At 30.9% G+C, this 13,714-nt stretch overlaps 1 protein-coding gene across 5 annotated transcripts; it reads right to left on the minus strand.

The window, feature by feature from the left end:
* Positions 1-89: 89 nt before the first annotated feature.
* Positions 90-6,389, minus strand: LOC121118899 (probable phospholipid-transporting ATPase IIB). 5 transcript variants are annotated; one of them, XM_040713494.2, is made up of 11 exons: positions 6,197-6,389; positions 5,722-5,855; positions 3,871-4,015; positions 2,747-3,787; positions 2,069-2,680; positions 1,831-2,001; positions 1,590-1,778; positions 1,371-1,515; positions 695-1,147; positions 435-638; positions 90-357 (listed from the first exon to the last, which is right to left on the minus strand). In XM_040713494.2, exons 3-11 carry the CDS (start codon positions 3,994-3,996, stop codon positions 224-226), a joined length of 3,075 nt encoding a protein of 1,024 aa, XP_040569428.1. In that variant the 5' UTR covers positions 3,997-4,015; positions 5,722-5,855; positions 6,197-6,389; the 3' UTR covers positions 90-223. The 5 variants fall into 5 exon arrangements, with proteins under 5 accessions (XP_040569428.1, XP_040569427.1, XP_071744607.1 ...); XM_040713493.2 differs by lacking the exons at positions 5,722-5,855; positions 6,197-6,389 and adding exons at positions 4,587-4,826; positions 4,924-5,444; XM_071888506.1 differs by lacking the exon at positions 5,722-5,855 and having other exon boundaries at positions 6,197-6,349.
* Between the last annotated feature and the right edge of the window lie 7,325 nt (positions 6,390-13,714).

The following is a 13,714-nucleotide window of genomic DNA, read 5'->3' on the forward strand; positions in this document are numbered from 1 at the left end:
ATATCTAATTAGATAAAGTATTATTGATAATTTAAATTATGTAGTCAATGATCATCATCCAAGTGAATGAAACTAATGAATAAAAAAAATCAAATATATAGCTTTAATAAGTATCTAAATAATTGCATAATTTCTTCCATCATAAATGTCTTTGTCGATAATTTAAACATAATTACAATTAATATAATATCACAGTAAAATATAAATAACTATTTTTTAAATCTTAGGATAACTTTTGATAGGATGGAGGTGAGAAACGCTTCCGCAAAAACTTCAGAAAATAAAGAGGCAAACAAGATACTGCAGTTATAGTAAAGGTTTTCCAAATAAAGGGAAATGTTTGAATGAATTCAGCATCTGGAAATAAATAAGAAGAAAAGGAAATTAAGTTTCTATTTATCATGTATGTATATGTAATAAGTAGTGCAACTAACCAAAGAAGTCCTTTAAGATGACTAGAGAGAGAACATATATAATAACCGACATAAACTCTGCCAATCCCATCAGCCAATGCCATGTACTAATAGTTAAAGCTACCATTATTAATTCTGTTAATATTAAAGCCGTAAAAGAGATTGAAACGACGTGAACAAACTCATCTTCAAAGAGAAGTAATGCCCCAAACATGATAACTCCTCCTATAAAAATAATAATGAACACTTTTACGTACCAACTAACTGATTAAAATACATACCTTGATAAATACTTATAAGGACCCAAATGAAAAATGTCTTGTAAGTAAGAGATCTTCCTTTCGTTAACTCCTTGTATAGTTCAGGATACCTCAAACACAAAGAACTAATAACATCTTTGTCGAGTACGAGGGAAAATACGGGAAACATAGTATAGATTGTGGCATAGCCAACCATCAGAAACCCTTGATATAAAGAGACAGAGGAAAAGTAAAATACTGCAGAAAAAATGGCCTGCATTGTGGTTATAATAAGCCCACGATGAATAACGAATTGACTTAGAGCAGCTGATCTTTTATACGAATTCCTCCCATGAACTAAAAGTAATCTGGCAACGTGAGCAAATTGAGTAATCGAGAAATCAGCAGCCAATGAAGCCTGCTTCCCTTCTTTCCCAACTATTCCTACACCAACACTGGCAGATTGAATCATTGACACATCGTTACCTCCATCACCTGTTCAAAAATTCAAATTTATAATATTTATAAATGCTTATCAAACTGGATTCAAGTTTTCCAAATATTAATATATTGAAAATTTGTAATATTTTTGTAACGATTGAATATATTTTTTTCATCCTTGAATGAAGACAATATACAAGTTCCAACATAAGACAGGAAATTAGAGTACTTCACAAATGTGACAAAAAAATATTAGAATATTAAGTTACATTCATACCTATAGCAGCTGCACGTTTATTTGTATGTTGTTGAATAAGATGCACAACTTGAGCCTTCTGTTGGGGCGAACATCTACAGCAAACAACTGCAGGACACGCAGTAGCTAAATCCATAAATTCATGTTCGTAAAACTCAAGACACACCTTAATATATAAACAAATTAGCAATGAGAATAATCTTTTAATAACTCTGTTATTATTAATCTTTAAAAACCCACCTCCAACGAGTCACCCTTAATTACTAATGTAGTATCTTGGCGGCGCCTAAATGCATTCATTTCATGATGAGCCTCTGCACGATTAACAACGTCCTTAAAAATATGAACCCCTTGATTTTTTGAAACAAGACAAGAACTTTTGGCAATGCAGGAAGCAGTTTCCAATTTGTCACCCGTTAACATCCAAATCTGGAGAAAAAATATGATATAAAGTAAATTTTTTATATTTTTTATTTTTTACTTTCATTCCTGCATTTCGCAGAAGTTCCAATGTTGTTCTAACATTATCTTGAAGCTTATCCTCAACTCCAGTAACACATAACAGTTCCATGTCCCTTTCAAGTGATTCAATGACTGTAGTCACTTGAGCTGATCTATTCTCAACGGACAACTTGGCTGCCGCATATCTTTGCTATAATTGAAAGGATTGTTCGGATTAAAAGACCATTCAAAAAAATATTATGTATTTAGATACTTACTTCAAATTCTTGAAATTGATCGGCAGATAAGGTTTTTTTTGCAACAACAAGGGTTCTTAATCCTTCTCTAGCCATATTATCTACTTCTTCTTCAAGCCAATCATTATATTGAACAATTGAAGACATGACAATATCTGCACCTTTAACATAGAATGTTATTTCTTCGGTACCATCATCTTTTAAAATGATGCCCATCCGTTTGGACTCGGAGGTAAACGGAAAAATGTACAAAATTGTGTAAGAGATGATGTCATTATTGGGCGATTTCAATTTAAGGGAATATAGATTGCGGTCAATCAGTGTGAGTCCCATTTTTTCAGTCCATTGAACAAGAGCTATTTCATCAGGACTGGATGCTTGATATTCAACTTTACCATCAAATATTTTTTCTTGATCTGCTTCGGCATCATCTCTATTCGATATTTCATCAACATTGTATACTGGTGTTACATTATGGCATAATGCTAGGGCTTTAACAGCTTCACTAGAGCGAACTGCAGCAAGACGTCTGATTCTTGTTGCTTTTGCAACAGTTGGGTTTGCAGAAGGTGTTCCCTGATCTCCCAGGCTTAAGGGAGCGTTTAAAAAGTAATTGACCAAATTATTTTTCACCTAATCAGGAATCGAAAATATATTTAAAATTAATCGTGGTAAAAAAAACATACAAAATAAAGTCACCTCGTCGAACGTATCGTTTGAATAAGCTGCTGGACCCAGATGAAGTTTTTTAAAAATCATAACGTTTTGAGTTAGTGTTCCAGTCTTATCAGTAAGTAAATATGACACTCTCCCTAGTTCTTCAGGAATTGTGGTAGAACGAGCTACAGTACCTGGGATTTCTTTATCTTTCTGAATATTCCATGAATAATAAATTTTCCCCATATCCAAATTTACACGTAAGCTGATGGGTATCAGATAGGAAAAAAGTAAAACAAATCTGAAGAAATAAAAGTACCAGGGGCCATCAAATCCTTTTAAGCACATTAACACCAGAGATAATATGATAGTAGCCATAAATAAGACCTTTGTTATTTGATTGAGTTCCAGGTCCAACAAGCCAACTTTAGATCTTGGGAATGAATTATTCATTATAGCTCTGCATTCGGGTCCAGAGTATACTACAATTCCAATGGCAGTACCATTAGCAACAATAGTATTGGCCCATAAAGTATTTTCAATATTAAGAGAATCCTCCTGATTTGTATTGTGGCAAGTTAATTTTCCAATGAAGGAATGTATATCTTTCTGAGGTTTTTCAGCATAAATAGATGCCTCTAGTTGTAGTATTTTATCATCTGAGTCAAGTTTTTGTGTGTAAGGAACACTTAAGCGAAGTTTCCAATCTGTTTCTCCGTCTAGTTGATCCGTCCTTACAAAACAGGATCCTGTATGCTCACTAGTACGAAGTAAAACCATGTCTGCTGGAACACGAGATCCTTTCTCAACATAGATAATATCTCCTACTTTAATTTGTGAACTCGTAACCGATACACGACCCCTTAGTGTCAATTTAGAATAACGAGAACCATTGACTTCTCTATCTCGTTGATATCGTCTGAAATCATCAATTCCTTCACGAATGAGCGTAACAGAAAGAACAAAGCCAAGAGGACCCCAGTAAGTATAGAGATAGCCAATTCGTAGCTCGGGTATAAATTGACTACAGGCCATGACAAGAAAGAACATATTGAGAAAAAATTTAAATTGGTTGAAGAGAACCTGAAAAAAACAAAACAAGATTGAACCATCATTGAATACGTAATAGTATTGTAATATAGTAATTTCCAAATTTGATTACTTACAACAGGTATGAAAGTGAAGATATTATATTTTTGATTCCGTATGACATTGGGAGGGAATTTCTGAAGACATTCTCTTCCAATCCAAAGGGTTCGTGATGTAAAATCCTTTTTCCGACAACTTAACATTTTTGCGAGGAATGAAGATCTGCAACAATTTGAAAAATAATGTGAAGATTTACTCTTGTTGTGAAGGGAATGGACAAGGCGGGTTTTCTCAGAGGGATTTTGAGGTCTTTTATTATCAGTCATCATGTTTGGGGGAGAGAGAAGGAGAAGGACAGGGGGAGAGAAAGGACTCGAGAAAGAGGACAACACTATTCTAACTCCTCAAACCAATGTAATAAGAATGACAGGTATGAAAACTCTGAAGTGGTGATGTCTAAGGTAAAGCACATTAATAAGTAATAACACTACTTTGTGAGAAAAGAAAAGAGAGAGCAATAAAAGTAAAGTAAGTCCAACTACTAGAGTAATTATGAAATAAATGAGAGAGTCATGCAAGTAGTATATCCACTATGAGTTATCCCTCAGTTTTTAGTAGGACCAACTCGTCTGTCAGTAGTTAGTCAGTCATGTAAAATGTCCAATGTACAGCAAGGCAGAGGAAGAATGAGGCGTGCCGAGGAGAAGTGGGGCAGAAATGCGAGAAATGCGAGAAATGGAAGGAAGGAAGGAAGGAATCTCTGCTTGCTTCAGAGAATGAGTGAATGACTCACGTTGAGGATAAGGGCGACGACGACATCGAAGAGGAGGAGGAGGAGGAGAAGGAGGAGGAAGACTCCTTTAAATCTCTTTGTCTTCTTTTTTTCCCAGCACCTTCATAGTACTTGATATGAAAATCCTCTTCCTCTTCATCATCTCCTAGTAAGCGAGAACTCTCATCCTCGTCAGTCAAACAATTTGTAGATCTCAATTCCACTTCATCCATTGAAGGAAGGAGGACACTTTGGTCTGAGCTGATGGATCCACCAAGGAGAAGAGTGGGATTGCCGATAAAGAAATTAAATGAAATTAGACAGAAGGAGAGAGATTACTCAATATTCACGTCTTTACCTTTATTGGATCACCCAACCTTTCCTCACAAAAAAAAAAAACACACACACACACAGAGAAAAAGCCCAAAATCAGCTGGTAGCTAGACAATGCTTACTATTAATTATTGTTCAATCATTGTTGGGAAATGTCAATTAATAACTTAGAAAGAACAAATTCCAATTCTACCAATTAACGTTCAGAACACGGATTAGGAGAAAAGGAGCAGAAACAGGGGCAGCTGACAACAAAATACAATGTTACAGCGATGTAACGCCGTGAGATAGACTAAGAGGCACAAGTATTGAAATAATTGAAAAGAATACAGAAATAAACTAGCGCAAATGGCTCACGGAATGTATTTAAAATAACCTAAATCACTTTAGTAATTGAATAATGGATCGTGTTTCTGTTGTAGATGATTCTAATGACAGAGAAGAGACCTAATTCAATGAATTGAAGATGATGAAAAAAAGGGAAGAAGTTAAACAAGTGAAGGGACAGCTTATAATGATGACGTCATTTTTTCAAGATCATCATCAGTCGTCACTGCACCGGCCCTCTTCTTACTTAGTCACCCTACTACCACTACCAGCTTTTCTCCCTCTCCCTTTTTAATAAAATAGATGTGCAATACTCAAACTAAGTTTGGGGCTCACCAACATATTATTAATCCATCAATGAATCATTCCAAGCATATACGGATAAGCTCACTTAAACATAATTATAAAACAATTCGAGTCTAAATAGATGACTAACTTTAGCCTTTAGTACTAGGTATAATCGGATCTTATAAAAAAATATAGATTATAAACGTACCTCCTTATTTAAAGGTCCACATCTTCGATATTTCTACAATCAAGTGCTTGTAATTAATAATGCTCTTTCCTCTATTAGGATAGTTTCATACTCATGCGTGTTGGTAAATAGGGGATTCAAGGCCTGAAGTTATGCTACAATAAAAGAAAGATCAGCTTTCTACTGGATTTGACTATTATCTTACGAGTAGAGTTTTAAAAAAAAAACATTTATTTTGGGTTATTATTTACTCAAAGTGTATGCTTGGGGAGGAAATCTTAGCTGTCATATAAAATCTAATAAATGGATTGCATATTATAATGTAGAGAATATATTACATGAATTAATTTGCACAACCAATTTTCTATAAAGTATATTATTATAAATAAATAAGTCAAAGGAGCAACTGGTTACAAATTTTAAAAAAATAGCACTTAAAGCATAAAAACAATTTCTTAATGGATCGAATCCATAGGGATAAATATAAATTACTTACATTTGATTAATAGTATTGAAGGATTTATCGACTCAGATTACAAATGCAATAATGGTAGTTATGTATAAATATTAATTATAACAGAAAACGATCAAGGTTGCAGTCCATGTGTTTATATTCTTTGTACACTTGTGAATTTGTAATAATGTTAAATATCTACATATACAGATTACAGAACAGGTAAATAGGAAGCAATTTTGTCTTTGTAAGGAAAGGACTATTTACAAGAGCTCCCTGCCTCCAACTTTGCTTTAAAAATGCTTATGTTAATGTTATATATTCATAATTGAGTAATATTTAATTAATAGTTACATTATTGTTAATTATTATTATTAAGCAAGATTTATTAAATTATGAACTCAATGATTGTTTTTGACTAATTCACTACATAACAAGTTAAATATGTATAAGTTAAGACTATTAAATTACAATTACGATATTAGTATTCACTAAGTTTATTTATTTATGGATCATTCCATGAGGAAACAGATTTGACTCAAATTTGATATGATCAGTTCAAAATTAAAATTTCGGATTTGGATTTATTAAACAAAAGCAATAATTGATAATTATAATAAATCATTGAAAAACTATGAGTAAGCTAAACAATACTTATCTAATGATTTTTTTTAAATTCTTATTCTTCAAAAAAGTTAAGCATGATTTTAGTTTTTGACCTGTAATTTTCAAGTTTTACAGAGTATTAAAATACGAAAGGTCCGTTTATTAAGTTTATGGGCAGTGGAGAACATTAACTATCTTCAAAACATTAAATTTAAATATGTAATATCAAGATAAAAGAAAAATAAAACTTTTCTGATTTATGAAACTAGTTTTATTGAATTTCGGAAAAAGGAAGTTACGATGCTGCACCATTTATTGTATAATGGGTGTACTATCAATTAAATAAGTTAAAGGACTTTTATTTCATATAAATTTTTGTTTATTATTTATAATCGAATTAGTCTGATTCTAGAAGATTCTTGATTCTTCTGATTAATAATATACAACTTTTTTTTTGTACAAGGATGTTATAGTAATAATATATTGTTGAAATTTTGGGGACAATCCGTTTATATAAATAAATCATTTTTAAATATTACTTGGTTACTCAGACAATATTTTCAATCTTAAAACCACATTTTTTCTTTTTTTTAAATGTAGATATCTGTTTTGAAACGATTAATTATTATGATTCCTTGTGTTAGATGTAATTTACCTATTCATATAATTAAAAAAATATTATATTTTATTTTTACAAGGAATGAAATAAATAAAATGCAGTCATGATTTGAATTAATCTTATGCAAATAATGTTTTAATTGACATTAACAAATCTAGAATATATCTAAAAAATACTTTATGATTAAAAATAAACAAAACTTGTGAAATTGTAATGCATAACTCGAAACGAGTATACATAAAATTTCATATTTCTTAAAAGCATTCATCCTAAAATATGAACTTTTTCATATGAGATTTAATGTAATATTAATTATTAAAGTACCATGTTTTGTAGTTCCTGCATTGGCAGTCTTGTAAACAGGCCTACGTCCAAGGAATTCTAGAAGTGGCTAGAGCCGTGACTGGAATTTTTCTTTGTCGGTTGATTAGCTTGATATGATAATTTCATTTCTTCAATTTTTTATAGATCTTTTTGTATAAAAGCTTAAAATTTAACATTATTATTTAAAGAAAAGTCAGTTTATTCAACATTTATGACATTATTATACACCTCAGTAATCGTAGGTCTGAAGTCGGAGTGGGGGGACTTTTAAAAATAAAAGATTGTTAAGCCAACTAATTTCGAATGTAGTCAAAATTCTGAAGTTTTAATAGATAAAGATTATATCTATTATATTTATATACAAAAATTCAGGTACAATTATTGTCTTATGGGTAGTCACGCTTCCCTAATGGCCCCCTAGGAACGAAACTGTACCATTTGATGTAAATGTCATTCAGTTAGTTAAATTTATAACTAGCTCAAAATAAATTATATTTATTTAAAAGAAATTAACTAAATTGTTACAAAAACTTCAAGGAGTTAAAGAGGTAGCTTTATTAGGTTTTCTATAAATTAATTCAAATAATGGAGGAGATTTCCAAAATCTTTATTATGTTCTAACTTAACTTAGATAAGCGATGATTAGTGGATGACGTATGTCATTAATAATTCATTTATATGCATATATTAGTTATATTTATTTATTATAAACTAGTTTTATTTATAAAATATAATTATATAGGTACTTAATCATGTAGGAATCATCCGTGATTTTTTTACAACTACAACCTCTAAAAAAAGAAAATATTTTTATTTTATAAAGGTAGCTTGATAGCTACTTTTATCGATATTTTATACTTTTCATTACATGGTAGGAGGCACCCTTATACATATAATCAGTGTGAAATGTGTATTGTGTACTTGTATAAATACATACTCTCAATATCGATCACATATTACTCTCTCTGAATAAATGAACGTAGTTGTGTTTTATTTATTTGGTTATTTTATACTCTGTTGATTAATTATAAAGTGTTCATAAGGGATAAAATCTCAATTTTATTATTGTTATAAACACTCTTAAATATGTTGAAATTAGATTATTTTATATTTATATGTTATATAATGAGAACAAGTTGCGAATTAAAAATATAAAGGAATTTTACAAATTTAGGAATTTCATAGGGGTTTTTAGTGATATTCATTTGATTATATTTAAATATGACTGCTTATTATTGGCATCACATAGTAATCAATGGAATTGTGTAGTTTTTTCATTCATACATCCGTTTGATGGAGTTTAATCAAGATTTCTTGGGAAATTTGTCCATTTTATGTTGTATTAATATCAATTTTGAGCTCCCAAGATGGCGTAGATTTCAATTATAATACAATTTATGACATTTGTGAAAGCTTTCTTCACCATGGAACACTATTAATTACGTAAAATTTTTTTCCTAGCAAATTCTGTCAATTTTTTTCATTCTTGAGGAGAGAAAACGTCATATGAATGGATATAAATATAGGGTAGTTACGTGTGAGTGGGTACATGAAAAATGGAGAGTAAAATGGAAGATTTCTGGTGGAGTTATATATTGTATATATAATAGGGCGCTAGATAATTTTGCCTTAAGCTATTTTGCTTCATGACATTTTGCCTTCCACTAATTTTGCCATAAGGATATTTCCCCTTCATATATAAATACATGAGATTTATAGGTCGTTCTTCTTATTTTTGGCTAAAATTGATGTTTTCTTGGATTTTATAAATCACAATACGTAATGTGTATTTCTATAAAACGCATTAAATATTTTTTTTTTCTTTTGGAAAAATGATGGAATCATGCCCCAAACACATACATATTTAATACATACACCAACAAAATCTCATACTAGAGGGTACTCATGGATTGACGAACAAACATAATATGGAGCAAGAGCATAATTTCATCATTATTCCACCAGAAAACTAACCTTTAAATTTAATCCACTTTATAGTTTTAAATATTACATATTTTGATTCAGAAAATTCAAATTTCAACAAAATTACCGGGCACTATATAATATAACTGTTAATTCTTTTTTTAGATGCTGTATTATTAAAAAAAATTAATTTTAATTTTTACAAGTTACTCGTATAAATTAAAACTTGTACAACATTCCAATTTGTAAGTAAAATATTGTTAATTCTTATAGATAGTTATAAATTTCGGAAATTGTATAAAACCTTAATCACTAAACCTTTTAAGTTCGCATTCATATACTATTACTAAAACAAAGTATATCTGTATAAATGTATGTCGTTTGAAAAAAAGTCACAGGGTGTACTATATATAATGCTCTCTGATGTTGGTATGATATTACATATATGTGAATGAATAAAGTCCGAATTATTAAAATACAAACTACTATATTATGTAATACTTTCTTGTATCACAAATAGAATAAGACTGAATAAGGAGACGAACTGAAAGAGGTGTTACCCCTAGACCAGTATGTTAACTCGATCATTCCATCCCCTTTCGGAGATTAATCATAAGGATACAAATTCACGGACGTCTTGAATATCTATAAGATTGAATTTATTGAGCTTGATATAATTTTCTTTCAGGTTCGAGTACTACGGCGTTAAGTAATATTTAAAGTTGATAATATTGTAGAGAAAAACGCGTGCAAGGAGAAGGGGAAAAAAATACATATGGTATCATTGTTTAAAATACTGATGTGATTATCATCTGCCTGCTTTATTATGATTTTTGAGGGTATAACGAAAGTATTTATTAGCAAAATGTTTAATGAAGATATACTACGTACTTAGACGTTTTTTATCCGTTACAGTAGATTTGAAAACGTCACACTCCATAAAATTGTAATTTATTATGAACCTTATTCTCAGAATAATAGCTAATGCAACGACAAAGTAGAGTATTTCAAAGTTTAAAAAAGAAGGTTTTAATTAAATATAATCTACATAATACATTTATGTTAAATATACAAAATTAAACAATGGGACTAATAACTAATAACAAAAATTATATGTACAGAATATTGAAATAATAGATTGATCCAAATAATATTTTCTTGTTCTGACATCGGAATCCAGTTAAATATGTCATAACTTTAGGTTGCAAGACACAAGCGAGACGTGGAGTTTAATCAAAAAGATAATCCCCCCCCCCTCTTCTTCATGTGGAAGTTGCTATATACAATTGTGCACAGGATAGATATATCTCTACCGATGAAATCTAACTAATTGTTAATAATAAAGTAAATGTCAAAATCATAAAATTAGACAATAAATATACTAATAAATAAAATGTTAGAAATAAATCCATCTTAAAGATTTAGAGCAAAAGCTAATTATGTAGTAATGTTCGGCGATATTACTCCTTATTAAGAGCATCAAAAAAGATATTTTCCCCCCTATTTATGCTTATATAACAACATACTATTATCATGAAGGATATACACAATTGCTAATTACAATGCTACACCCAATGTAACTACCCCCGTTGTTGTTACCATTTAAGTAGTTGTTTTTGCCTTTTATGAGTTTTCTGAACACCATTTCTTGGAGCCTATCAACCATAGCTAAGCCTTAAGTGATAAAAAGGGTAATATTTATTGACTATGTAATATTGGAAAATCTAATTATCATACCCAAGTCTTTAAGTGAAGAAACTAGTCTCAGACAATCTAGTTATGAACCATCCAAAGCTATTACCCCCGTTGTTGTGACCGTTTAAGCAGTTGTTTTTGCTATTCAATGAGTTGTGTATCATAATTCTTGATATGTTTAGAATTATATTTTATGGTTAGATTTAAAAAAAATTGAATACTTACTGTTAGATAGTACGAAATTCAGAGTTCCATTTCGATATTAGTAAATACTTTTTACTCATAACTTGACCGTCATTTGGTGTGGATGACTCAAAACATTTTTATATGTATTTCTATAAATGACATCAGTACCAACATCCTTCATTAATTAAATGATGGTTCCACGGGAAGGGATAGGTTTACCCGTGTATTTCTCCATAAATTTTTTGAACGTAGTTGATTAGCAATGGATAAGCATCATGCAATAAGTATCTTAGTGAGATCAGAGTTAACGTCTGACTTGATGTATTGATCATTAACTTGATTTTTTAGATGAATATCCATGCTCTTGATATGAGATGAGGATAATGGGTAGCGGGTTATTCTAGACAGAGGACTAAGGGCACATTTATATCGAATAATCCGACAAACCATCTGTTTCTCATGCGGTAAGTATTTCCCAAATTCCTGGGCCTCCATTTTCAGAAATCCAGACAGAAGGTGACATTATTTTTGGCATTTTATTCAGTTCTCTATCGACTATCACCATCTAATATTATATTAATATTGAATAATAAAGGCGGGAATGATAACGTTATTGATTGATAGAAGAAGATGTATATTATTTAATCAATGATGCCATAAGTATTTCTTCTCTTCTCCTCGCACGCTTTTCTATTCTTACCAAAATTATTACCCTTAGTAATATTGAATTTCTTTGGAATTGGTCCTCAGATTTTTTTTCTTTCTTTAGAATATTTTCCAGAGAGAAATCTTAAATACTATCTTAGGAAATTTTGAGTTCCGACAACTTAAGCGAATCTATACCACTTCTTCATTAATGTTTCTTTGACTATGACGTGAGCACCAGTATAAACTGTGCTTCGAGTTTGTGTATATCTATCATAGTACAAATTTGCCTTGACTTAGTTTTTAGACGTCTTTGGTCTGCTTCCTTCAATTGAAGTTGGTGTCGTTTGTCAAAAGATTTTCAATGGGCAAGTACTTGAGATCTTAAAGGTTGACCGAATATAAGTTGAGCAGGAAATAAACCATCATTTCTTTGGGGAATTTCTTCATTTTAACAATACTTAGTCGAATTCGTTGCTATTAAATCCATTTGGAAAGTAGATGTTCAAGAATTTATACTATTGCCTGAGCATGGCCATTACTTTAATGATTGTGCGGTGATAAAGGTTTCCATAGCATGGACCATTCTCTTTTAAATTCATACATTATTTTTAACTAATATTGTGGGCCATTATCATTTTGGCTATGCCCATCAATAAAAAAATCTTCAAAATGACCTCAAGAAATCTGTCGAAGAAGGCGCATTGTAGTATTTTTCTATCAGAGGATAACCGGAGAACAGATTAATATGAACTAAATAATATTTTCTTCCATAGAAGAAGAAGTCACTAGTTGCTATTTCAAAGGAGTGTGAAGGTATGTCTTTTTGAATTAAAGGGTCATGTTGAAGATATGGTTTGAATGTTTGACATTGAGTATATGATTCAACAATTTTCTTAATGAGACGTAAATCCTGACCAAAAAATAGTTTGTCTTGCTCTTCATTTTGTCTATTCTACTCCTTGGTAGCTTGAGTGTAGTCTCTTCATGGCATCGTCGATCAGTTTAGGAGGTATAACGATCTGACATCCAGGCAGGACTAAATTGTCATCCACAGAGAGTTCATGCTTGATTGACAAAAAGGATTTTTCATTTATTTTGATGTAACCTTGACAGGTCTACAGTAATTTATATCTATATATGTTTTGTGTGAAGATGGCTTATAAACATATCATTGTCATATTTTTGATTAGGCTGTCGTAGTACTTCATTAGGATTCAAATTATCCTTAATTAATTCATTTGAGGGTTTTTTTGTCAACAGCAAGGTCTTTATTCATACTGGGTTGTCTATTGAAAACTGAACACTTACTAATTCAAAAAATTATTAAAGGTTGAGTTATTAAAATTAATTAATATTTCGATTTATTAAAGCATAAACAATTAGTTACATAACATAACAAATCTTGGTTCTCTAGCTTACGTACAAGTGGTGAAAATGTCATTTTAACATGTTATGTGAATTTCCATACGTATACTCCAAGCAGTTGGGCGTCTTCAGGACCAACGTTTACGCGTTAGCAAGTCTGAATCTTGGAGAGGAAGAAGGGTTATGTTAAAAAT

The sequence above is a fragment of the Lepeophtheirus salmonis genome, chromosome 5 (assembly GCF_016086655.4).
Source record: "Lepeophtheirus salmonis chromosome 5, UVic_Lsal_1.4, whole genome shotgun sequence".
Lineage (NCBI taxonomy): Eukaryota > Metazoa > Arthropoda > Copepoda > Siphonostomatoida > Caligidae > Lepeophtheirus > Lepeophtheirus salmonis.

Excerpts from the sequence above, each read along its gene's own strand:
- LOC121118899 (XM_040713493.2), bottom strand. The coding sequence starts at position 4,798 with ATGGATGAAGTGGAATTGAGATCTACAAATTGTTTGACTGACGAGGAT. Across the intron at positions 2,681-2,746 it reads CAAACGATACGTTCGACGAG|GTGAAAAATAATTTGGTCAA; the intron begins GTGACTTTATTT and ends ATTCCTGATTAG. Across the intron at positions 1,779-1,830 it reads TGCGAAATGCAGGAATGAAA|ATTTGGATGTTAACGGGTGA; the intron begins GTAAAAAATAAA and ends TTTTTTCTCCAG.